Genomic DNA, 25,893 nt, shown 5'->3' on the forward strand with positions numbered 1-25,893 from the left:
CTAGCCGCTTCCTGTTTCTGTTTCACAATCATCTTTCCGATAGGGGAACAAAAATATGAACCAAATTCTAGCACTCCTGTAATCTAAATGTGTTAACACAGAAAACATTTTATTTAAATACTCATATTCATCCTACCATATTGTACAAACTCTTTGATGAAGGGGCAGTTTGGTATGTCTATATTTCTGATCTGAACATATTTCTACTTCCAGTCCAGTCTTCCACTCCAGTATAAAATCACGCTGGAGAAACGTATTTATTATAAAGTGAACCATTAGTCTGGTTTTATATAAACTAATTGTATTTGTAATATACAGTCTGTCACCATGTATTTAACTGATCCTACGTTTTTTACTCAAACATCAGAGGAAGCGAAGACAGTACAACATTGCGAGTGTTTCACTGTTTCCAGTACTGTAGAAATCCACTATGCACAGGAAGTGCCACGTGTACCAACTGCGCATGCTTGAGGAGGTATTACGTTGTTCGTGCTGGGTGGGTGATCCCAACTTCCTGTGCAAGAAGAGAGAAGCAACAGAGATATTAGAGAAAGGAGAGTATCACACGATTATATTGACAAGGCTTACACCCGTAGTTGGACGGGGAACGGTCCCAACCATGGTCTGTGATAGCTAACAAGTCGGCTAATTCACTTTCTTCTTCTTTTTTTTTTTTTTACCTGAAAGCCTGTGGTAAAGACGCTCCGTTAAACAGACAGCTCCCATTGCTAGCTAAACAGCTAGCCGGCTAGCCAAGTAAGACGCAACTAGCTATTCTCCAACCAAGCTTCTTAATTTGATTACGGTCGGTGTCTATTTCAAGATGTCAAGTAACACGGGATTCAACTCTCAGAATGGGCCAGGAGGACAGCCATACGCAAATGGTGAGCAATTTCGCACTAATGTTAGCCAGCTAACGTTACCTCCTCACAACTGTTTGATAGCTAGCTATCTAGCTAACAATATAGGCTTTTACTTTATCCGAATCTGATTTGGCTTGTTAGTGCGATGGCTAGCTAACTACATTAGCTTGCTAATAATGCTAACATAAATTATGGCTAATGTTAGTGGGGCTAATGGTCTCTTACTCCTATCAAGACTGTAGCTAAAAAAAAAACATTGTTCATATTAGCTAGTTATTTGGACATAAGTAATCGCTTTGATTCCCCAACTACGTAACTAGCTAGGATGATCTGGCTTAGCTAGAGTAGGTGACATTTAGTCAGGTATCTCACGTTAGTTAGCTAAACTTGGTTATAGACTAGAGACTGACACAAATTGCAGCTTACTGACAATTCGCTAGCTTCGCTAACGTTAGCTAGCTGCTAGTGCTACCTTGAATGACAGCCTAGCTAACATTAGAAGATGACTACACATTAATTTGTAGTCAGAATAACTCTCAATTGAAGATCAAGTTCAGGGGAGAGACTGATGGTTGTTTTGGTCACGATGATGCTACAAGTTGTCCGTTTTTGAGCTAGCTAGTTTGCTCACTGTAGTTAGCTAGCTAGCTATAGCTAGTTGACTCATATTGTACGTGGAACTAAGATTTGGGTAAATATTTAACCAGAGTAATTCACAAAAAAGATCCTATTAGCTATATCCTTTGAGTCTTGTGATTTGATTGATACCCTGTCCACGGATAAACTCATCCCCTAGTTGTTTTATAGGGGCTTAGCCTTTGTTTAGGGCTAAACTTTCCTCTCATTTGTTGAGGTTCTTTGGGTATGGGTCGCGTGACTGTTGCGTACTGCGTTGCCATTTCCGAATCACTTGGCTGGTGTCACATAAAATATAAAATTATAGTTCTAATCGTATTATGCTTTGCTACATCTACACAGAAGTGAATGACGTACCACAGCGACTTTTTTGTGCTCTACCTCTGTGTGTACATGTGGCACGTTTGGGATGATCCAATTTAGTTGCCAGATATTTTTTTTTTTTAAAGTTCAGTAGTATAAACAGACGGGTTTTTGTCTCTCCCTGAATGACATAGTAATTATAAAATATTGTTTGTATGTTTATGTGCTGTTTGATAGCTGTTTCGTATCAATAATCTCAGGAGGGAAAGTTAACCATCCAACTGGACTGAATTAGACACTGGCAGTCAAACTCAGTGTTATTTGTACAGTACAAGTAGTACTCATTCTCTTTGTCCATAGATAACCAGGGAGGGTTTTGACTACAGCAGGACAAGTTCTTTATGCTGTTGGGTCTGGCTATTGATGATTTATGATTAAGCCCCCTAGGCTAGAGTTAATCTGGCCTTCATCGTTTCCTTATCTATGTGTAAGAGGCAATAAAAAGTCTCTACTCCAAGATTGTTTTTTGAACTCTGATCATTCTTGCCAAAGTGGATTTAATCTTGGCTGAATTCATCCTAGTTAATTTACTTTTCCACTTTGTTAAAACAATAGACCCTCGTTAATCAAGAATATCTTCGCTGAGTCCAGGAAATTCCTAGACTTTGCTTTAGGCCTAAACAATGCCCTTATCTAAACAATAGCATATTTTATCAGTGGTCTGTTTGCTGTACAGTAGTGGTAAGAGTTTGACTCCTACACTTGCCTCTGTAATTGGCTGAGCATTTGTACTCGGCCCAGGCCAGGTTCACTGTGATTGGAGGGAAGCCTTCAACACGACTACTGTGGCCGTCCGGCAGCTTAATGTTGGAGATTTCACCGGTGCTGCCCGGAAAGACAGGGATTATGGGTGTTCATCTTCGCCATTGAGAAGAGTTGTTTTCTAATCCCACCATCTCCACCTGTTTATCCTAGCTAGTATTGTAGCTGAAGACTTCCTGGACATGGGGGGGAATAAATTAGTTACATATCGGGATATTATTTTGCACAAGTTGGGTGTACCTGCACCAAACCATCTTTTTAAATAGCGAGCTAATTTGTTTTCAGCACTTTTATTTCCGTGACTGATCAAAACTTGTTTTCTCATGGCTCTCTCTTGTCCCTTTGCAGCAGACATATGGTGAGCAATATGTTTGGAACATCGACTCGCAATGAAATCACAGTATCGAATCGCAATGAAATCACAGTATAGAATCGCAATGAAATCACAGTATAGAATCGTAATACATATCGTATCGGAACCTAAGTATCGTGAAAATATTGTATCGGGAGGTCCTTGGCAATTCCCAGCCCGACTGCATTTAGCCTAATATTTCTGCTGCTCTCAAAGTTATCTAGCCCAAATCCTTCTTCAGAGCCAAAAACTGTTGTAGGCCTAGTCAATCAATACTGCCAGGCAGTTCTAGTTCTAGTAACGAAACATCGTTTTAAAAATGAGATTTTCTCATCTTTTTTTTATTAACTGGAAGGCAAATGAGGCAGTCAGCTATTACTCATTATACTTTCTTTTGAATGCAGACTATAGTCATGGGACATTCACATGGGGTGTCAGTGAGGTGCTGTAATTTATGTCAAACTCTGGTCTGGAATCTAATCTCTGTCGTCATGAACCTGTCTTCCAGGTCCCTTACAGAATCCAGCAGTGCTGCAGCCACCAGGACCGGGTTACAACATGTCCCACCAGCCTCCATACAACCCAATGCAAGCCAAGGGCCCCATGCCGCCTGGCACTGGACTCTATAACTCTGGGCCCTACCAGCCCATCCCACCAGTCAGCTCTTACCAGGCCCCTCCAGGTCAGCCCATGTTAAACAGGCCTCCTATGGGACCTCCCCAGCCCATGACCCCCCCTCAGTCCACCAGCCCTTGCCCAGGCCCCAGGATGCCCCCAGCGCATGCCACCCCTCAGTCCACCAGCCCAGGCCCCAGGATGCCCCCAGCGCATGCCACCCCTCAGTCCACCAGCCCTTGCCCAGGCCCCAGGATGCCCCCAGCGCATGCCACCCCCCAGTCCACCAGCCCTTGCCCAGGCCCCAGGATGCCCCCAGCGCATGCCACCCCCCAGTCCACCAGCCCTTGCCCAGGCCCCAGGATGCCCCCAGCGCATGCCACCCCTCAGTCCACCAGCCCTTGCCCAGGCCCCAGGATGCCCCCAGCGCATGCCACCCCTCCACCTGTGTCTGCTAACAGCTACTACCAGCACCCCCCAGCCTGGCAGTATGGGGCCCTTCCACCGATGGGAGCTCCTCCACCAATTGGGGCGCCGCCTCCTATGGCCACGCCTCCCCTCGCGTTTGTGGGTAATCACGTGACCTCCTCGCCTAGCCCGGCACCACCCCAGGCCACCTCGGCGGGGTACAGCGCAGCGCCTTCTCCTGTCTTCAACAACGCCATGCAATCCCCGGGGCCTTCCCTGCCTCCCACCTCCCTCCACAGATACACCCACGAAGGTAAAACGCAGTGCAGAAGGGAGCAGTCCAACGGCTCCATGATTAACACACTGTTACATATGCTACAGCAGTTTGACTTTCTATGATGAAAAACACTTAGACATTATGATGTTATGACATTGACTGGTGGTTTGACTGTGTAGTGACACTCCATATCGGGATTAACAACCGTGAAATGCTAGGTCACTATGATGTCACAGGGAAGCGCCAGAAGTGTTCTAGCAAGCTGATGTTGGAAGTGGACATTGCCCCCTGCTGCCGCTCCCACACACACACCGATCCAATTGGCTGCACATATCTCCTTGGCAGACACTCTTGAATAGTTGTCCAGGGACCAAAGGAGAGTTCCAGTAACCTCTGGTGATATCATATCTACCACCAATATCAAATAAAAAACAGATTTTATTGCTGCATGCGCTGAATACCACAGGTGTAGACTTTACCATGAAATGCTTGATTACGAATCTTTCCCAACGATGCAGTTAAACAAATAAATAATACAAAATACAAGTACTAACACAAGGAATAAAATACACAAGAATGGAGCTATATACAGGGAGTACCAGTACCAGATCAATGTGCAGAGGTCTGAGGTAGATATGAACATGAAGGCAGGGTAAAGTGACTAGACATCTGGAGAGATGAGTGTAAGAACGGAGCAGCAGCATGTGGGTGCGCGGGCTTCAGTCATTTTGGTCATTTATATTGGAATAACGTTTAAAAAAAATCTATTCATATATATAGTATTCATTTTTTTAATATCGGTGTCCATATTGTCGATGAGTTTCTAGTAGATAGACCATATGGTTCAAGAGAAAATAGCCTAATGAATGAAAATAGCGTCTAATAAACAGTGGCATTATTTTCAATTAACTCTGCAGCTTTTCCAAATATAGACTTTTTTCACTGCCTCCAGTTTGACAGCAAAACAAAGACAACAAAGACATATTGACATAGAAAAATATGTCTGTCAAAAAACCCTCATATTAAACGCCAATGGTATTCACTAAATTTATGGTTTATATTTAGGATTATGTTTTCCACCGCTTATATTTGGTCAGAAGCCATCAGTGATTCATGAATGATGATCAAGGGCATTATGCCACAATAATGTGGTGTAAGAAATACCACATGATCAGTAATCAAAGATTACTCCTTGATGCCTGGTTTTTAATATGATTCACTCCAATCTGGCCAGTTGACAATTTTCATTCAAATTGATTTGTTGCCATGATTTGATGATGACTGAATATTTATTCATACTCACAATATCTGAATGACAGATCTTTGCTGTTGGAAGAATAGTTCACTCTTGTCTGAAATGCAACAGTCAGTGTAGTCTCTAGTCACTGGGGTTCATTGACATTAGCTAACTCTGGGTCTGCAGCATCAGCTGTTGTGGGACTCGTCACCTCCAGTGTAGGGATATAATGTTACTCTCCTCAGAGGGGCCTATTTTCCTCTTATGCATGATAGTCCCCATACCATATACGGTATACTCCATTTTTCAAGGCTAATTGGTTTTTTGACCAATCATATCAGATCTTTTTCAGAGCTGATCTGATTGGTCAAAAGACTAATTAGTGAAAAGAAAATCAGAATTGGGCTGCCTGTGTAAATGCAGCCATAGGATACATTGTCATGATATGCATCAGGATTCATCATGATGTAGCCTATAGGTGCCAGTTTTATTGTCTTGATTTTATTTTATTAGGATCTCTTTTAGTCCTCATTTGGACTAATCTTCCAAGCTTCCTTAAATATTAAAATACAATAAAATACAATGTCTTAGGTTAGCCTCGACCAAGCCTTTGTACAGTGTGATGTATGGGCTAGCAGCAGAAGACTGTGTAGGAGCCACTTCTGTAAATATACAATTGTCATGTTGACATTTTGGACAAGGTTTGTGTTGTAGAGGGTTGTGATAGGATACTGTATAATACATTTAATATGTGTGGCTAAAGATCCTGAATGATGTGATGTTGAACTGTTGTTGTGGTTGTCCAGGCTCTGACCCTCCTCCAAAGAACCCCATGGCTCCTCACACATACCAGCCAGGTATGGCAGCACCTTACGGCCACCCACCTGCAGGACCCCCACCCTCTATGAGACCCACTCCACCCCCCATGGGCAATGCTACCCCTCCCCTTCCCTTTGGCCCCGAGACTGATGGTAAGGAAATATCACTTCTGGGACCATATTTATACAACATCTCAGCGCAAGAGTGCTGATCCAAGTTCAGTTTTGTATTTTAAATCATAATGAATAAGAGGGTAACCTGATCCTAGATCAGCACTCCTACTCAGAGACATTTGTTTTGATCCTCTCATCTAACAATATGTTGTTGTTTACCTTGGTCTTTGAAGCATCCACAGATATTTATTGTGGTTTATTTGTTGTAAATGGATGTTTTTTTTTGGGGGGGGGGGGTATCCCAGAGTATCTCCAACAGCCACCCTTTGGGTCTCACTGCCATCTCTTTCCTCCTACCATGCCAGCTCAGTGTGGGAGTGATGCTAGTGATGATGATGCCCACACTGAGTGCGACAACCAGGAGAATGATATTGAGTGTCCAGGTGTGGTTTAGTCACTATCAGTGTTGTGTGGTCCCTGTGTAGTTTTGATGAGATCATATTTGATCTGTCATGTCCTCTGTTAGATTATTAGTATGGTTTCTCAAAGGACGAAAAGGCCTACGGAACTTCCATGGATCTTTCAGATATTCAGTGTTTACGTTTGACACTTTCTAAGTTGTCTTAGTTTTTGCCATTATTACATTTTAGTGACCTCATGGGTATCACATTTTTCATCACATTGTGTCTTACTGTCTTTCATAGTGACTGTGAATTATGTGCATTGAAGATGCAATTCCTACATTTTCTCTACCTTGTGGCAATAAAACAAAGTAGAACCACAACTGACCTGAAACATCAAACAAAAACATGTATGCTAATTCCTAAGTTATTTTCCATAAACTAAACCGACAGATAGCGCCTTTTTCAAGTGCTTTCACAAAAGTAGCGGAATGTTTTTGTTGTTGTTGTTGTTTTTATCCATCCTGAACTGACCGACTATGGAATCTTTGCACTGTAGCAGGACACATACCCACACCTGGTAATGGCGCTCAAGTTCCCAACCGCTTTGATCACTTGGAGACAGGCCCTAAAATGGGTAAGGCTGCTACTACACCATAGTTTCATCAGAAATGAATGACTAATGTGACATTTAATGAATGACTAATGTGACATTTAATGAATGACTAATGTGCCATTTTAGTCCCCTATATGTACTGCTAGCAACACTCAGAACTGACATGAGGCCTGTTTTGGTGCTTGTCCCTATAGCTGGCCCACTCCCGCCCCAGCAGCCGGGCCCCCCTGCTCGACACATGGGTCTGTCCTACCCCTCTCTACCCCCAGGGTACCAGAACACCTCCGCCTCCCCCATGCACCATCCCATGCATGCCCCGACGCAGCCTTACAGCCATGCGCCTCAGTCATACCAGCAGGTAAGACACAAGACTGTGCTTTCTCAAACCAAATCCAAATCTAACAGTACATCGCTGAATCTTCTCTATTATATACATTTAGAGCTTAGCTCTTGTCTGATCACGTGAACCCTTACAGACATTTTAAAATGAACTCTGAATGTTGAAATAGGACATGTATATACTGTTTATAAATATTGAAACTTAACAGGGATGCGTCCCAAATGGCACCCTATTCCTTATAGTGCACTGCTTTTGACCTTCGTTCATTGTACTCACCACTGTACTGTCCTATGTTTCCTCCCCAGCCCTCTGCAGGTCCATCCCAGCTGAGCCCCTCCCTAGCTGGGTTGAGTCTGCAGTCCCAGACCCCTGAGGCCCTGAGGGTGGTCAACCTGCTGCAGGAGAGGAACCTGCTCCCCCCGGGCCCCTTCACCCCTCCTACGCCCTGCCTGCCCAAGGACCTGCAGAAAATCAACTGCCACCCAGAGTGAGTGGTAGTTTTTCTGGCAGTGTTTTTCAACATCAACCCCCTCCACAATGTTGAATATTGTAAAAAGTGTTCATGTACTTTAACTATAAAATGTACTGGTTTAGACCTGTTGTGTTTCTCTCGCCTCCTCTCACTACAGGGTCTTCCGGAGTACCCTGACTAGCATCCCCCAGACCCAGTCTCTGTTAAATAAAGCCAAGCTTCCACTCGGCTTGCTGCTCCACCCCTTCAAAGATCTCTCGGTATGACATTGCCCACTATCTCCCAACATGCAAAACACTCCTAACCCTCAGTAGACTCTTCCTAGTACCAATCCCACTTCTGATAAAAGATAGAAGAATACATACAGTGAGGGGAAAAAAGTATTTGATCCCCTGCTGATTTTGTACGTTTGCCAACTGACAAAGACATTATCAGTCTATCATTTTAATGGTAGGTTTATTTGAACAGTGAGAGACAGAATAACAACAACAAAAATCCAAAAAAACGCATGTCAAAAATGTTATACATTGATTTGCATTTTAATGAGGGAAATAAGTATTTGACCCCTCTGCAAAACATGACTTAGTACTTGGTGGCAAAACCCTTGTTGGCAATCAGAGGTCAGTCATTTCTTGTAGTTGGCCACCAGGTTTGCACATATCTCAGGAGGGATTTTGTCCCATTCCTCTTTGCAGATCTTCTCCAAGTCATTAAGGTTTCGAGGCTGACCTTTGGCAACTCGAACCTTCAGCTCCCTCCACAGATTTTCTATGGGATTAAGGTCTGGAGACTGGCTAGGCCACTCCAGGACTTTAATGTGCTTCTTCTTGAGCCACTCCTTTGTTGCCTTGGCCGTGTGTTTTGGGTCATTGTCATGCTGGAATACCCATCCACGACCCATTTTCAATGCCCTGGCTGAGGGAAGGAGGTTCTCACCCAAGATTTGACGGTACATGGCCCCGTCCATCGTCCCTTTGATGCGGTGAAGTTGTCCTGTCCCCTTAGCAGAAAAACACCCCCAAAGCATAATGTTTCCACCTCCATGTTTGACGGTGGGGATGGTGTTCTTGGGGTCATAGGCAGCATTCCTCCTCCTCCAAACACGGCGAGTTGAGTTAATGCCAAAGAGCTCGATTTTGGTCTCATCTGACCACAACACTTTCACCCAGTTCTCCTCTGAATCATTCAGATGTTCATTGGCAAACTTCAGACGGGCCTGTATATGTGCTTTCTTGAGCAGGGGGACCTTGCGGGCGCTGCAGGATTTCAGTCCTTCACGGCGTAGTGTGTTACCAATTGTTTTCTTGGTGACTATAGTCCCAGCTGCCTTGAGATCATTGACAAGATCCTCCCACTGATTCCTCACCGTTGTCATGATCATTGAAACTCCACGAGGTGATCTTGCATGGAGCCCCAGGCCGAGGGAGATTGACAGTTCTTTTGTGTTTCTTCCATTTGTGAATAATCGCACCAACTGTTGTCACCTTCTCACCAAGCTGCTTGGCGATGGTCTTGTAGCCCATTCCAGCCTTGTGTAGGTCTACAATCTTGTCCCTGACATCCTTGGAGAGCTCTTTGGTCTTGGCCATGGTGGAGAGTTTGGAATCTGATTGATTGATTGCTTCTGTGGACAGGTGTCTTTTATACATGTAACAAACTGAGATTAGGAGCACTCCCTTTAAGAGTGTGCTCCTAATCTCAGCTCGTTACCTGTATAAAAGACACCTGAGAGCCAGAAATCTTTCTGACTGAGAGGGGGTCAAATACTTATTTCCCTCATTAAAATGCAAATCAATTTCTAACATTTTTGACATGCGTTTTTCTGGATTTTGTTGTTGTTATTCTGTCTCTCACTGTTCAAATAAACCTACCATTAAAATTATCGACTGATAATTTCTTTGTCAGTGGGAAAACTTACAAAATCAGCAGGGGATCAAATACTTTTTTCCCTCACTGTATAGCCTAGAATAAATGTGTATTTAATCTGCTTAATTTAATGTTCCTTTGTAATTTGATGTTTCTCATTTGTGTGGAACTTGGCATTGACGATTGTCATAGCCTAACATGTCCTGTCTTAATGGTTTGATTTGTCAGTGAACTGCAGCAACTAGCTGTATGAAGTTTTATTCTTCAAGAATCAATGGTTACATTTTTTATATTTTTTAAATGATGTACCAATCCCAGATTGCCCTTTTTTAATTGTTTGGTTTGTCTGTACACTGCAGCAACTGCCTGTGGTCACCTCCAGCACTATAGTGAGGTGTCGTTCCTGCAGGACGTATATCAACCCCTTTGTGACCTTCCTGGACCAGAGGAGATGGAAGTGTAACCTGTGCTACCGGGTCAATGACGGTAAGGACCACAGCCACCAAGCTCATCTTAAATGACACCCTGTCTATTCCCCATATATTGCACTACTTTTGACCAGCTCCAATGTTCATTAAAAACAAACACTTGTTTTAAGTGAGAAGTTAGGCTGGAAAAGGAATTCACTACCAAGGTTTTCCAGCACATATCTTTGACCTAAACGTCCAGAATATCACTCACCTGATGACTGTAGTGACGGACAAGCCCAGTACTGTTCTTTTCTGACTGATGATAACCTCCATGTTTGTTGTGCAGTTCCAGAGGAGTTCATGTACAACCCAGTTAGCAGATCGTACGGAGAGCCACACAAAAGACCTGAGGTCCAGAACGCCACCATCGAGTTCATCGCACCCTCAGAATACATGGTAAATACACATTATATAGTCTTAAGAGTTATTGTCTATTTAAAGCAACTCATTGCATGTTATTTTGCCTGGAAATATATGTTAAATGGCTACATTTCCCCCCCTTTTATCTGCTAGCTAAATACAGATGAAATGTGCAGTCTTCCACTGCTGCCGTGTTCATAGTGATTCCATCAGGCTTTGACTCCATGGATTTGTTTTCCTGGAGTTGTTCATCTAGGAAGCATTTGCACGTTTTGTTAGAATGTGATAGTGTGTGGTGTGTATCAGTGTTTGTGTTAGTCTTTGTATTGATGGTGTGAAACCTGTCATCCTCAGCTGAGACCCCCCCAGCCTGCCGTTTACCTCTTCGTGCTGGATGTATCCCACAACGCCGTGGAAACTGGATACCTAGATGTCGTCTGTCAGTCACTGCTGGAGAACATCAATGCGTATGTATACATCAGTTACAGACCGAGGGTGCTTCCCAAATGGCACCCTATTCCCTATATAGTGCACTACTTTTGACCAGAACCCTATGGAAGCCATTGGGATGCAGATGAAATACAGTCCTGGGATAATGTCCACAGCCCTGACAGGATGGTTCATTACTTATTGTCTCTATCTGTATTGTCCTATTAAGCTATGTAATAACATTTTCTATACTGATCAATACTAGCTAGCTTAAAGGCTTCAGTTTAACCTCAGATAGCCCTAAAACTATGTTTATTTATTGGTTTTTCATTGGACAATATACAAAATGTAGCCAATAATATTAATAACATGTCAACAGTGATTCAGACACAGAAATACAATTACTTACAGAAGTATTGAGAGAGAGAAAAACAATGTAGATTTTAACTGAACCGCACCACACACATCAGTGTGTCCTGTGAGTATATGAACCCCACCACACACATCAGTGTGTCGTCCTGTGAGTATCTGAACCGCACCTCACACATCAGTGTGTCGTCCTGTGAGTATATGAACCCCACCACACACATCAGTGTGTCGTCCTGTGAGTATCTGAACCGCACCACACACATCAGTGTGTCCTGTGAGTATCTGAACCGCACCACACACATCAGTGTGTCCTGTGAGTATCTGAACCGCACCACACACATCAGTGTGTCCTGTGAGTATCTGAACCGCACCACACACATCAGTGTGTCCTGTGAGTATCTGAACCGCACCACACACATCAGTGTGTCCTGTGAGTATCTGAACCGCACCACACACATCAGTGTGTCCTGTGAGTATCTGAACCGCACCACACACATCAGTGTGTCCTGTGAGTATCTGAACCGCACCACACACATCAGTGTGTCCTGTGAGTATCTGAACCGCACCACACACATCAGTGTGTCCTGTGAGTATCTGAACCGCACCACACACATCAGTGTGTCCTGTGAGTATCTGAACCGCACCACACACATCAGTGTGTCCTGTGAGTATCTGAACCCCACCACACACATCAGTGTGTCCTGTGAGTATCTGAACCCCACCACACACATCAGTGTGTCCTGTGAGTATCTGAACCCCACCACACACATCAGTGTGTCCTGTGAGTATCTGAACCGCACTCACACACATCAGTGTGTCCTGTGAGTATCTGAACCGCACCTCACACATCAGTGTGTCCTGTGAGTATCTGAACCGCACCACACACATCAGTGTGTCCTGTGAGTATCTGAACCGCACCACACACATCAGTGTGTCCTGTGAGTATCTGAACCGCACCACACACATCAGTGTGTCCTGTGAGTATCTGAACCGCACCACACACATCAGTGTGTCCTGTGAGTATCTGAACCCCACCACACACATCAGTGTGTCCTGTGAGTATCTGAACCGCACCACACACATCAGTGTGTCCTGTGAGTATCTGAACCGCACCACACACATCAGTGTGTCCTGTGAGTATCTGAACCGCACCACACACATCAGTGTGTCCTGTGAGTATCTGAACCGCACCACACACATCAGTGTGTCCTGTGAGTATCTGAACCCCACCACACACATCAGTGTGTCCTGTGAGTATCTGAACCGCACCACACACATCAGTGTGTCCTGTGAGTATCTGAACCGCACCACACACATCAGTGTGTCCTGTGAGTATCTGAACCGCACCACACACATCAGTGTGTCCTGTGAGTATCTGAACCGCACCACACACATCAGTGTGTCCTGTGAGTATCTGAACCGCACCACACACATCAGTGTGTCCTGTGAGTATCTGAACCGCACCACATCAGTGTGTCCTGTGAGTATCTGAACCGCACCACACACATCAGTGTGTCCTGTGAGTATCTGAACCCCACCACACACATCAGTGTGTCCTGTGAGTATCTGAACCGCACCACACACATCAGTGTGTCCTGTGAGTATCTGAACCCCACCACACACATCAGTGTGTCCTGTGAGTATCTGAACCGCACCACACACATCAGTGTGTCCTGTGAGTATCTGAACCCCACCACACACATCAGTGTGTCCTGTGAGTATCTGAACCGCACCACACACATCAGTGTGTCCTGTGAGTATCTGAACCGCACCACACACATCAGTGTGTCCTGTGAGTATCTGAACCCCACCACACACATCAGTGTGTCCTGTGAGTATCAGCTGACTGACCATGTTTGTTCCAGGCTCCCTGGAGACTCCAGGACAAAGATTGGCTTCATCACCTTTGACAGCACCATCCACTTCTACAACCTCCAGGAGGGCCTGGCCCAACCACAGATGCTCATTGTCTCTGACATTGAAGGTGAGAGAGGAGCAAGGGCTTACAAGCTTTGTCATTAGAGTAATTCACTGTCTAGAAATGCTTAGGAAAATGAGGAAGGTCCACACTCAGTATTTGCAGTGAAAGAAAGGAAAATGTATTCATTATTTTGTGACAAATGCTTCGCCCAATCATCAGTGTCTTAAGTTGTGACGACATAGAAAACACCGTAGAAATAGGGCTACAAAATAAATGGTGCTGTAATGCTGTACTTTTAAAGTATTCAACAGGTTGAAATGGTCTAATGGTCTTCTATGCTGTTTATTCCTTTCTTCCAGATATATTTTTACCAACACCAGACAGCCTTTTAGTGAACCTCAATGAATGCAAGGAGGTAAGGAGCTCTTAAAACTATTCCTGAGCATATTCCCTAATATTCTCCAGAGACAGGCACTCTCAATACAACATTTCAAAAGAAAATGTTACGAGTCCAATCTGTCAAACTACTCACAACAACATTGCGAAAATCCATCAAAAGACACATTCACATTGGGTAATTTTTTTTGCCTGAACCTCTCTTACGCTCTGTTTTGCATTACAAAACTTTATAGATTTTTTTTTTTTTTTTTTACAGCTGGTGCAGGATCTGCTGAAGAGCCTGCCCCAGATGTTTGGCAAGACCATGGAGACCCAGTCTGCTCTGGGCCCGGCCCTGCAGGCAGCCTTCAAGCTGCTGTCGGCCACCGGGGGGCGCGTGTCCGTCTTCCAGACACAGCTGCCCAACCTGGGCGTGGGGGCCCTCAAGTCCAGAGAGGACCCCAACCAGAGAGCTTCAGCCAAGGTAGGGACTAGCGAGAGCCTGGGTCACATTGGTTTATACATTTTGTATCCCAAATGGCACCCTACTACCTATATAGTGGACTACTTTGTAGGGCCCATAGATCCCATATGTAGGAAATAGGGTGCCATTTGCTGTACATTTCTATTTTAATTACTTGGTAAAGAGAAGTACAGTGGGGGAAAAAAGTATTTAGTCAGCCACCAATTGTGCAAGTTCTCCCACTTAAAAAGATGAGGCCTGTAATTTTCATCATAGGTACACGTCAACTATGACCGACAAATTGAGAATTTCTTTCTCCAGAAAATCACATTGTAGGATTTTTAATGAATTTATTTGCAAATTATGGTGGAAAATAAGTATTTGGTCACCTAGAAACAAGCAAGATTTCTGGCTCTCACAGACCTGTAACTTCTTCTTTAAGAGGCTCCTCTGTCCTCCACTCGTTACCTGTATTAATGGCACCTGTTTGAACTTGTTATCAGTATAAAAGACACATGTCCACAACCTCAAACAGTCACACTCCAAACTCCACTATGGCCAAGACCAAAGAGCTGTCAAAGGACACCAGAAACAAAATTGTAGACCTGCACCAGGCTGGGAAGACTGAATCTGCAATAGGTAAGCAGCTTGGTTTGAAGAAATCAACTGTGGGAGCAATTATTAGGAAATGGAAGACATACAAGACCACTGATAATCTCCCTCGATCTGGGGCTCCACGCAAGATCTCACCCCGTGGGGTCAAAATGATCACAAGAACGGTGAGCAAGAATCCCAGAACCACACGGGGGGACCTAGTGAATGACCTGCAGAGAGCTGGGACCAATGTAACAAAGCCTACCATCAGTAACACACTACGCCGCCATGGACTCAAATCCTGCAGTGCCAGACGTGTCCCCCTGCTTAAGCCAGTACATGTCCAGGCCCGTCTGAAGTTTGCTAGAGTGCATTTGGATGATCCAGAAGAGGATTGGGAGAATGTCATATGGTCAGATGAAACCAAAATAGAACTTTTTGGTAAAAACTCAACTTGTCGTGTTTGGAGGACAAAGAATGCTGAGTTGCATCTAAAGAACACCATACCTACTGTGAAGCATGGGGGTGGAAACATCATGCTTTGGGGCTGTTTTTCTGCAAAGGGACCAGGACGACTGATCCGTGTAAAGGAAAGAATGAACGGGGCCATGTATCGTGAGATTTTGAGTGAAAACCTCCTTCCATCAGCAAGGGCATTGAAGATGAAACGTGGCTGGGTCTTTCAGCATGACAATAATCCCAAACACACCGCCCGGGCAACAAAGGAGTGGCTTCGTAAGAAGCATTTCAAGGTCCTGGAGTGGCCTAGCCAGTCTCCAGATCTCAACCCCATAGAAAATCTTTGGAGGGAGTTGAAAGTCCGTGTTGCCCAGCGACATCCCCAAAACATCACTGCTCTAGAGGAGATCTGCATGGAGGAATGGGCCAAAATACCAGCAACAGTGTGTGAAAACCTTGTGAAGACTTACAGAAAACGTTTGACCTGTGTCATTGCCAACAAAGGGTATGTAACAAAGTATTGAGAAACTTTTGTTATTGACCAAATACTTAATTTCCACCATAATTTGCAAATAAATTCATAAAAAATCCTACAATGTGATTTTCTGGATTTTTTTTTCTCATTTTGTCTGTCATAGTTGACGTGGACCTATGATGAAAATTACAGGCCTCTCTCATATTTTTAAGTGGGAGAACTTGCACAATTGGTGGCTGACTAAATACTTTTTTCCCCCACTGTATGCAGTGTGCACATCTGTTCTGCAGTGGCGGTTGAATCTTGATATCTTTATCTCAATACAGTTCAGAAATTTTCTATGCATAATATACTCATTCTTTTTTTAGAAATGTTCTGTGGTGCTCATTGTGTTGTGTGGTGATTCCCCAGGACATCCAGAACCTGTCTCCTGCCACAGACTTCTATAAGAAGCTGGCCCTGGACTGTTCAGGACAGCAGGTGGCTGTAGACCTGTTCTTACTGAGCACCCAGTACTGTGACCTGGCCTCTTTAGGTGAGCGGTGCCTTCTGACTCATACATCTGAACTTCAATGTGTTTATTATTAACAAAGTTACCTTATTTCAGCAGCCAGCAGTGCTCTGTATGTGTGTCTCTGATGTTGCTGTATACGTCTGAACAAAAATATAAATGCAATATTTAAAGTGTTGGACCCATGTTTCATGACCTGAAATAAAAGGTCCCAGAAATGTTCCATATGCACAAAAAGCTTATATCTCTCAAATTTTGTGCACAGATTTGTTTACATCCCTGTTAGTGAGCATTTCTCCTTTGCCAAGATAATCCATCCACCTGACAGGTGTGGCATATAAGAAGCTGATTAAACAGCATGATCATTACACAGGTGCACCTTGTGCTGGGGACAATAAAAGGCCACTCTAAAATGTGTAGTTTTGTCACACAACACAATGCCACAGATGTCTCAAGTTTCGAGGGAGCGTGCAATTGGCATGAATGTCCACCAGAGCTGTTGCCAGAGAATCGCATGTAAATTTCTCTACCATAAGCCACCAACAATGTCGTTTTGGAGAATTTGGCAGTACGTCCAACCAGCCTCACAACCGCAGACCACGTGTAACCACGCCAGTCCAGGACCTCCACATCCGGCTTCTTCACCTGTGGGATCATCTGAGACCGGCCACCCAGACAGCTGATGAAACTGGGGGTTTGCACAACCGAATAATTTCTGCAGAAACTGTCTCAGGGAAACTCATCTGCATGCTTGTCGTCCTCACCAGGGTCTTTACCTGACTGCAGTTTGGCGTTGTAACCGACTTCAGTGGGCAAATGCTCACCTTCGATGGCCACTGGCACGCTAGAGAAGTGTGCTCTTCACGGATGAATCCCGGCTTCAACTGTACCGGGCATATGGCGGCGTGTGGGCAAGCGGTTTGCTGATGTCATCGTTGTGAACAGAGTGCCCCATGGTGGCGGTGGGGTTATGGTATGGGCAGGCATAAGCTACGGACAACGAACGCAATTTGCATTTTATTGATGGCAATTTGAATGCCCAGAGATACCGTGATAAGATCCTGAGGCCCATTGTCTTGCCATTCATCCGCCGCCTTCACTTCGTGTTTCAGCATGATAATGCACGGCCCTAATGAATTTATTTCAATTGACTGATTTTCTTATATGACGTGTAACTCAGTAAAATCTTTGAAATTGTTGTTGCGTTTTTATTTTTGTTCAATGTAAATTTATTCAAATGCCACAAATGATAAGGCCCTTCGTATAGAACATCGTACTATACGATTAATGTGTAATCTCTGCTTCATCTTCTGTCTCTCCTCCCGTCAGCTTGCATATCCAGGTACTCAGCAGGAAGTGTGTACTATTACCCCTCCTACCAGCAGCAGCACAACCCAGCCGGGGTTGAGTGCTTCCAGAAGGATCTCAAGAGGTACCTTACCAGGAAGATTGGCTTGGAGGCCGTAATGAGGATCCGCTGCACTAAAGGTAACAAGTCATCACTCAATACTTTTTCACTATGAAGATTGCCTTGTATTATGTTATTTCACGTGGAAAAACTGTCAGATTAAATGTATTTAACTCAAATCTCTCTGACCTACTTCTATATCTATTTTGTATGTTGATTATTGTGAAAAGAAAATGTTCAACTCTGACCCCTCAACTTCCATGCAGGTTTGTCCATCCACACGTTCCATGGGAATTTCTTTGTGCGCTCCACGGATCTGCTGTCCCTGCCCAACGTGAACCCAGACGCGGGCTTCGCTGTGCAGATGTCCATTGAGGAGAACCTGGTGGACATGCAGTCCGTCTCCTTCCAGGCTGCGCTGCTCTACACGTCCAGCAAAGGTACACTGTCTGGAGCTCCTGTGATGGGGGGCTCTGAGATGGTGTAGGGAGCTTTACCATAAAAAGATGAGCTGTGTTTGAATACTCATACTAACCGTACTATTTGTGACGTACATTGAGTATGTAGTATGCTTATAGGTCATAGTATGGATATAGTTAGTATGCCAAAAGTTCCCTGATGTCGTACTATATTCACCAAAATACGAAGTATACAAGAAGTGGACACTATTTCCGTGCTTTTAGGGCCCATAATGCAATTCTTCAGAAAATGGGCGTAGCTTCACAACATTTTCAGATTGGAAGATAATTGTGGAAAATATGCAGCCGAAGTCCGACGAGAGCCGATACAAATTCATGATTTAACTAATTATGACAGATGTTGAGCAATGTAATAAAGTAATTACTTTTCAGATAAGTTATGTTGGCTGACAATTTGTTAGCTAATCTAGCCTTATGAACCACATATCATATCATTACAGCAGTTGCTTGTATGTACCGGTATGTTAGCTAGCTACCTAACGTTAGTTGGCTACTAATACATCGAACTTGCTAGTATATTAACTATATGCTATCTAACTAACTACTCAACGTTTATTGACTTGATTATTCATGTCATGCTTAGCTGTGGTATAGTTGTTGTGCGTTCTCAATGGACATTGTTAATGAAGTCGTAAGATGTCTAGCTAGTATTTGAAATGCTAACAAGCTAGCAAGAAGTTGCATAGCAACAGCATCAACTTCCGGTAGACGGGCAAAGCGCTAGCACACTCAACTGAAAGGATACCGTTTGTTTACAGTAAATAAAAATGAACTAATAGTATGTAGTGTATATGTTCATTAAGTATGTTGTATACAGTATGTTAGTATGAGTATTCGAACACAGCTATTGTCATTCTTTTTCTGTGGGATTTACTTGGTTTAGACTCACTGGCTGTGTCCCAAATAGCACCCTATTCCATACATAGTGTACTACTTTTTACCAGGACTCAAAAGGCTCTTGTCAAGAAAAGTGTACTATATAGAGAATAGGATGCCATTTGGGACTCAGCCTCACTGTTTGTAAACATGAACCATGAACGAGTGCGATGGAACACTTTTTATAATGGATACTGAAATTTGAAAATGTTATTTCTTTCTGAAGGGCAATTTAGTTTAATTTTATTTGTTGCCTTTCTGGACAAATTATTATATTTCCGATGCATACCAATTGTAACGCTGAAATAATAACTTGTTGCTTGGTGTTGTTTCTACAGGAGAGAGAAGAATTCGAGTCCACACCATGTGTTTGCCTGTTGTCAACTCCCTGTCCGACATCTTTGCTGGGGCTGATGTCCAGGCTATCACTGGTCTGCTGGCTAGCATGGGTAGGTAGTTCCTGGGATGCAGTCTTGGTGTAGTTATTAAATGCATGTTTATTTCCATTACGTACCAGGTCCCATCATCCTGTGATCTTTAATGTCTCATAGTGAGAACAGGCTTGTCATTCACACAGTGCCATAGCTGCCTCATTTGCAAGGACAGATGGTCATGGGTGATGTCAGATGGTTGCCTGATTACCGTGACCTTTGTTGAATCCAAGTGGCTAAATCAAACTGACTGAAGACTAATCTTCATATAATGTATTAGAGGTTTTATTCGTTCTATTCAGTCACTGATGAAATGTAATTCTTCTAAATGTTATTCGGTCACACTTTATTTGGATAGTCTGGAAAGTCCATCTGTAGAAGCTCTACAGATAAGCAACTGCTTGCTAAGGTTAGAGTTAGGTTTAGAATAAGGGTTAGGGTAAGGGCTAAGTTCAGGGTTAGTAGATAGTCCATCTGTAGATGCTCTACAGACTATCCAAATATTGTTTTTCTAAAGAGAATTTACTGTAATATGAGGTACTGTTATTGCTGGTTTACCCTGATATAAAGCAACAAGAAATAATAATATGCCATTTAGCAGAAATGATTGAACCCAATGGTTGCTTTTTGTAATGAATGCCATGACTGCAAACATGTAATGTACAATCATGTAACTTGTGAATCCCGATCCCTGAGGTAAAAATGTAGCTGAGAGTTTTGAATTCAATGCCCTGTTCCTGATGTGTGTCCTCTCCCTCTAGCTGTGGATCGCTCGGTGACGGCCAGTTTGAGTGACGCCCGAGACGCGATGACCAACGCTTCCATCGACTCTCTGACGTCCTACCGCACCTCTGTGCTCACCATCCAGCAGCCTGGCCTCCTGGCCCCCGCCTGCCTCAGGCTGTTCCCTCTTTACATCCTGGCCCTGCTCAAACAGGTACACTACCCACCCACTCTTTCCCTGGCTAGTCCCCTGGAAATCTACAGCTTCATCCCAAATGTCACCCTGTTCCCTGTTTAGTGCACTACTTTTGACCAGGGCCCATTGGGCTCTGGTCAAAAGTAGTGTACAATATAGGGAACAGGGTGCCATGTGGGATGAAACCTACTTCCCATTGGGATTTCAACTGTAGTTATAATACAACTCGGCATGGCATAAGTCTTGGAACAGAACCCTTGGCACCCTTTGTGCTGCTTTGCTCATATGTTGTTTTTATTCCCTGTGGTCCACAGAAAGCCTTCAGAACGGGAACAAGCACCAGGCTGGACGACCGTGTGTTTGCTATGTGTCAGCTGAAGTACCAGCCTCTGGCATACGTCATGCTGATGATCCACCCAGCGCTGTACCGTGTGGACGACCTGACTGACGAGGTGAGGGCGAGGGGAAACACTGTTCACACCAGAGCATAGATAATGATAATAAAATAAGAGCAATTTTTTTCTGTACACTCTTATAGTTTATCACCTCTTATACACTCAGATCATTTATAAAAAAGATAGAACACCGATATTTAGGTCTATGGTTCTGCTTCCATCTGACTTGTGGATATATTGCATTTTTCCTGTTTTATTAACCTAGCTTCTCTCCCCTCTTTTCCTCCTCCTCTCCTTCCACCCCCTCCACAGGGAGCCCTGAACATCAGTGAGCGTGCCATCCCCCAGCCCAGAGTCCAGCAGCTGTCTGTGGAGAAGCTGAGCAGAGAGGGGGCCTTCCTCATGGATGCTGGCTCGGTTAGTAGCATGACCATGATGATGATGATGTACACTATATATACAGCAGTATGTGGACACCGCTGCAAATTAGTGGATTCGGCTATTTCAGCCACACCCATTGCTGACAGGTGTATAAAATCGAGCACACCGCCATGCAATCTCCATAGACAAACATTGACAGTAGAATGGCCTTACTGAAGAGCTCAGTGACTTTCAACGTGGCACAGTCATAGGATGCCACCTTTCCAACAAGTCAGTTCGTAACATTTCTGCCCTGCTAGAGCTGCCCTGGTCAACTGTAAGTGCTGTTATTGTGAAGTGGAAACGTCTAGGAGCAACAACGGCTCAGCCGCGAAGTGGTAGGCCACACAAGCTCACAGAACGGGACCGCTGAGTGCGGAAGCATGTAGCGCGTAAAAATGGTCTATCGAGTTCCAAACTGCCTCTGGAAGCAATGTCAGCACAAGAACTGTTCGTCGGGAGCTTCATGAAATGGGTTTCCATGGCCGAGTAGCCGCACACAAGCCTAAGATCACCATACGCAATGCCAAGTGTTGGCTGGAGTGGTGTAAAGCTCGCCGCCATTGGACTCTGGAGCAGTGGAAACGCGTTCTCTTGAGTGATGAATCACGCTTCACCATCTGGCAGTCCGACGGACGAATCTGGGTTTGGCAGATGCCAGGAGAACGCTACCTGTCCCAATGCATAGTGCCAACTGTAAAGTTTGGTGGGGCTGTTTTTCATGGTTCGGGCTAGGCCCATTAGTTCCAGTGAAGGGAAATCTTAACGCTACAGCATACAATTACATTCTAGATTATTCTGTGCTTCCAACTTTGTGGCAACAGTTTTGGGAAGGCCCTTTCCTGTTTCAGCATGACAATGCCCCTGTGCACAAAGCGAGGTCCATACAGAAAGTTTGTTGAGATCGGTGTGGATGAACTTGACTGGCCTGCACAGAGCCCTGACCTCTAGTGGAAAGCATTCCCAGAAGAGTGGAGGCTGTTGTAGCAGCAAAGGGAAGATTAACTCCATATTAATGCCTATGATTTTAGAATGAAATGTTGGATACTTTTGGTAATGTAGTGTATTTATTTGTTAGGGACAACTACAATGAAAGCATTGACACATTGAATCATCAACCGTAAGATGCATTGCACCATCATGCTTTAGCTTGCGCTAATTTGCATGATGATGATTATTGAGGAATCATTTTTCTGTCATTTGGCATACAAAATAGATAGACTTACTACAACATCTACAGTGGATTCTTCTCAACAAACAGACAGATGGATAACATGAACACAATGTTCTCCAACAGGTGATCTATCTCTGGATCGGAAGAAACTGCAACCCCAACTTCCTCACGCAAGTCCTCGGGGTCCCAAACTACGCTGCTGTGCCTCAGAACATGGTAAGGAACCTAAGTACCTGCTCCCCCTTTAACGGTCTCTCTTAGCCCATCTCCCCTGCTCCTGACAAGGTTCTGTATCGCTTACCAGGACCTCTGTGTATTATACTGTATAATAAACCGGGTGGTTCGAGCCCTGAATGCCGATTGGCTGAAAGCTGTGGTATATCAGACAGTATACCATGGGTATGACAAAAAAGTACAATTTACTGTTCTAATTACATTGGTAACCAGTTTTTTATAATAGCAGTAAGGCGCCTCGGGTTTGTGGTATATGGCCAGTATACCACAGCTAACGGCTGTATCCAGGAACTCTGCATTGTCGTGCTTAAGAACAGCCTTTAGACTTGGTATATTGGCCATATACCACTTAATTCACGTGTTGGTTGTATCTTTTGTTTATGACTTACATTGTACTATGTATTTATATTGCAGTATAATGCTGTGCTGTTTAAAACTGATTTCCTGAAAGGGAGACCATGAAGATATAATTATGTGTTGTATCTCCCAGAACATTCTCCCAGAGTTGGACACTGCAGAGTCCCAGAGAACCAGAGCGTTTGTTGGCTGGCTGAGGGAACAGAGGCCCTTCTTCCCCATCCTGCATGTCATCAGGTAGGCAGTAGTAACACTGTTGTGGCTCTACTAGATGAAGTCACTGGGGGAGTTCAGAGGCTATGTCTGCATTCCAAATGGCACCCTATTCCCTTTATAGTTCACTACAGGGCCTGTAGAACTCTGGTCAAAAGTAGTGCACTGTATAGGGAATAGGGGGCCATTTGGTTAAGTTTGAAGCCCAAAATAAAATGAGAAGTATTAAGATCAGGTTGAACTCATTGACAACGTGTTGACAGCCTACAGAGTTTTGCTGACCTGTCAAACGACTGAGTTCAATTCCGCAGTAGACGATGTGTAAATTTTGTGGATCCAACCTTCCTTTTCTGTTCCTTTCCAGGGATGAGAGCCCACTGAAAGCCAGCTTTATGCAGAACATGATTGAGGATCGGACAGAGTCAGCCTTGTCTTACTATGAGTTTTTACTCCACGTCCAACAGCAAGTCTCCAAGTAAACGCAGCTTATGGAGTCAGCCCTGGGAACACTGACAGGATGTGCATCAGTGTGTGAACGAACGGTGGGAGGATTGAACCTGTCAGGAACGGCTGCCTCACAGCACCTTCAGTTGTGGCGCACTATTTTTGTGTGTCTATCATTGCCTTTCCGAAAGATTGCCCCCCCATCTGCATACTTTCTCTCAAACAGATCAAACTTTGTGTGGTAAGCAGGACTTGGACAGAGGCAGCTAGGCGAATTCAGATTTTGCTGCTGATTTGGCTCTTTTTCCAGCTGGAACATCTTGTTGAGACCAGGGAATCCATGACACGATATTATGTACGTCAATGATTGAAAAGATGCTTTCTAAGAGAGACATCTTTTCAGATTCAGTTCTGGCTATTGATGTGAAGTCTTTTTGTTCAAAAAGCACAGTTGTATTTGTTAATAAAGTAATATATGCATCATGCTAAAGGCCATGTTGGAGGAGTATCGCCTACCCTCGAGGACTGTTATTATTGGATGTCACCTTATGCATAAGAACACAGTATCTCAGCTACGATGATGATAATAATCTACCGATTATTGGTACAGGACAGAAGTGTGCTTTTATTTTGGTTGTTATTATTGTGTTGAACAAATCTCTAGGCTTAATGTAAAGTAAAATGTAGACGTAGGTGAACAGAGCTCGTTATAATTTCCTGCCTTGAATGTTGTTGACTAAGGGCAGTTCCACGGTAACAGAGTGACACTGAGACTCACATTTTTCACTTTAAAATGTATTTTAAACAAAAACCAGTGATTGCAAAGTTAAACAAACCATACAACTCTATGCACAATGACTGTTACCGTGGAATTGGAATTGCCCCTAAGCAATGGAACGCCGTCTCATCTCTTGGGTCTGGTCTGTCCTTCAAAGACTCTCTCACTCACCCACCCTTTCCCCCCTCTCTTTCTCTCCTCATGGACATTCAAAACAACTCTGAAGATGTCGCTTTTTAAAATACTTTTTTTTAGTTTAACTTATGAGATTCCCGACCTGATTAAATACTATAATTGCCTTGTATGGGAACTTACTTTTTATTATTAAACCTCTGTTTAAATACAGACACAATATATGAAATATTTTAATATAATAGGATATGGGAAATTCTTTAACACAGACATAACAAAGCCATTGTGATCTTTTAATCATGCTTATTGATACTTCTATATTGAAAAGACTACATTATAATGGTAAAGAATTGTTGATTTTAGTATGAACATATGAAGGTGAAATGACGCTAAGAAAATAAAATGTTTGGGACTTTTTAAACGTAGTTGTGGTTTGTACCATGGATGGGCAGGGTACGATTAAAATGGATGTTGTCTCGAATGGTATGACTTTTTGTCCAAGGTCCTTTAATTCTATTCATCTGATCAAGCCATGAACTGTGATTGATCAATTTGAAGAAAGACGTTCAACAACAGGTTGAAACTGAGTTGAAAACAGTCCTTGTGGATGTTGTTTCAAAGCCTAACAACGAAATGGACAGTGCTTTCTAAGGTGATGATTAATTCAAAACATCCATATACATATTAGAGCTTATGCATAGCATAGGCCTATATATGAGCCCACCCTGAAAAAAAACCCTGAATTAAAATAATTTTGCCATTATATAATACATAGCCTACTGCATATTACGCATGGCAGAAAAACTGATTTAAGAGGTCTTTGGTGCATATTTGGTCTAGCCTGTACTCAAATTAAACAAATTCTAGTAATCGCCTTTGAGTGTGGACTGTATTATTAAGAGTGCTGGATGGACTGGTTGGTTATCCTATGCTACGCTCCAAACTTTCTATCCATGAGTCTGGGAGAGAATGTATAGGCCTAGGCAATGCTGTTGGTTCATTGATTGTGCAGGGCGGCTTACAGAGTTAGCCTACAATTATAGTGAATTTCTATTTGATTTTGA

The 25,893-nt window shown here is 43.6% G+C and overlaps 1 protein-coding gene across 3 annotated transcripts; it reads left to right on the forward strand.

The window, feature by feature from the left end:
- The first annotated feature begins 497 nt into the window (after positions 1 to 497).
- Positions 498 to 25,315, forward strand: LOC121579242 (protein transport protein Sec24A). Of its 3 annotated transcripts, XM_041893652.2 has the most exons (24): positions 498 to 884; positions 3,485 to 4,312; positions 6,320 to 6,484; positions 6,811 to 6,888; positions 7,406 to 7,483; positions 7,657 to 7,820; positions 8,108 to 8,289; positions 8,432 to 8,534; positions 10,500 to 10,626; positions 10,897 to 11,006; positions 11,325 to 11,437; positions 13,634 to 13,752; positions 14,049 to 14,104; positions 14,345 to 14,551; positions 16,470 to 16,593; positions 17,899 to 18,057; positions 18,244 to 18,417; positions 19,671 to 19,781; positions 20,525 to 20,700; positions 20,997 to 21,134; positions 21,390 to 21,494; positions 22,795 to 22,887; positions 23,396 to 23,499; positions 23,840 to 25,315. In XM_041893652.2, exons 1-24 carry the CDS (start codon positions 824 to 826, stop codon positions 23,952 to 23,954), a joined length of 3,690 nt encoding a protein of 1,229 aa, XP_041749586.2. In that variant the 5' UTR covers positions 498 to 823; the 3' UTR covers positions 23,955 to 25,315. The 3 variants fall into 3 exon arrangements, with proteins under 3 accessions (XP_041749586.2, XP_041749587.2, XP_041749588.2); XM_041893653.2 differs by lacking the exon at positions 6,811 to 6,888; XM_041893654.2 differs by lacking the exon at positions 6,811 to 6,888 and having other exon boundaries at positions 7,409 to 7,483.
- Positions 25,316 to 25,893: the final 578 nt, after the last annotated feature.

The sequence above is a fragment of the Coregonus clupeaformis genome, chromosome 13 (genome assembly GCF_020615455.1).
Source record: "Coregonus clupeaformis isolate EN_2021a chromosome 13, ASM2061545v1, whole genome shotgun sequence".
In the NCBI taxonomy this organism is placed as follows: Eukaryota; Metazoa; Chordata; class Actinopteri; order Salmoniformes; family Salmonidae; genus Coregonus; species Coregonus clupeaformis.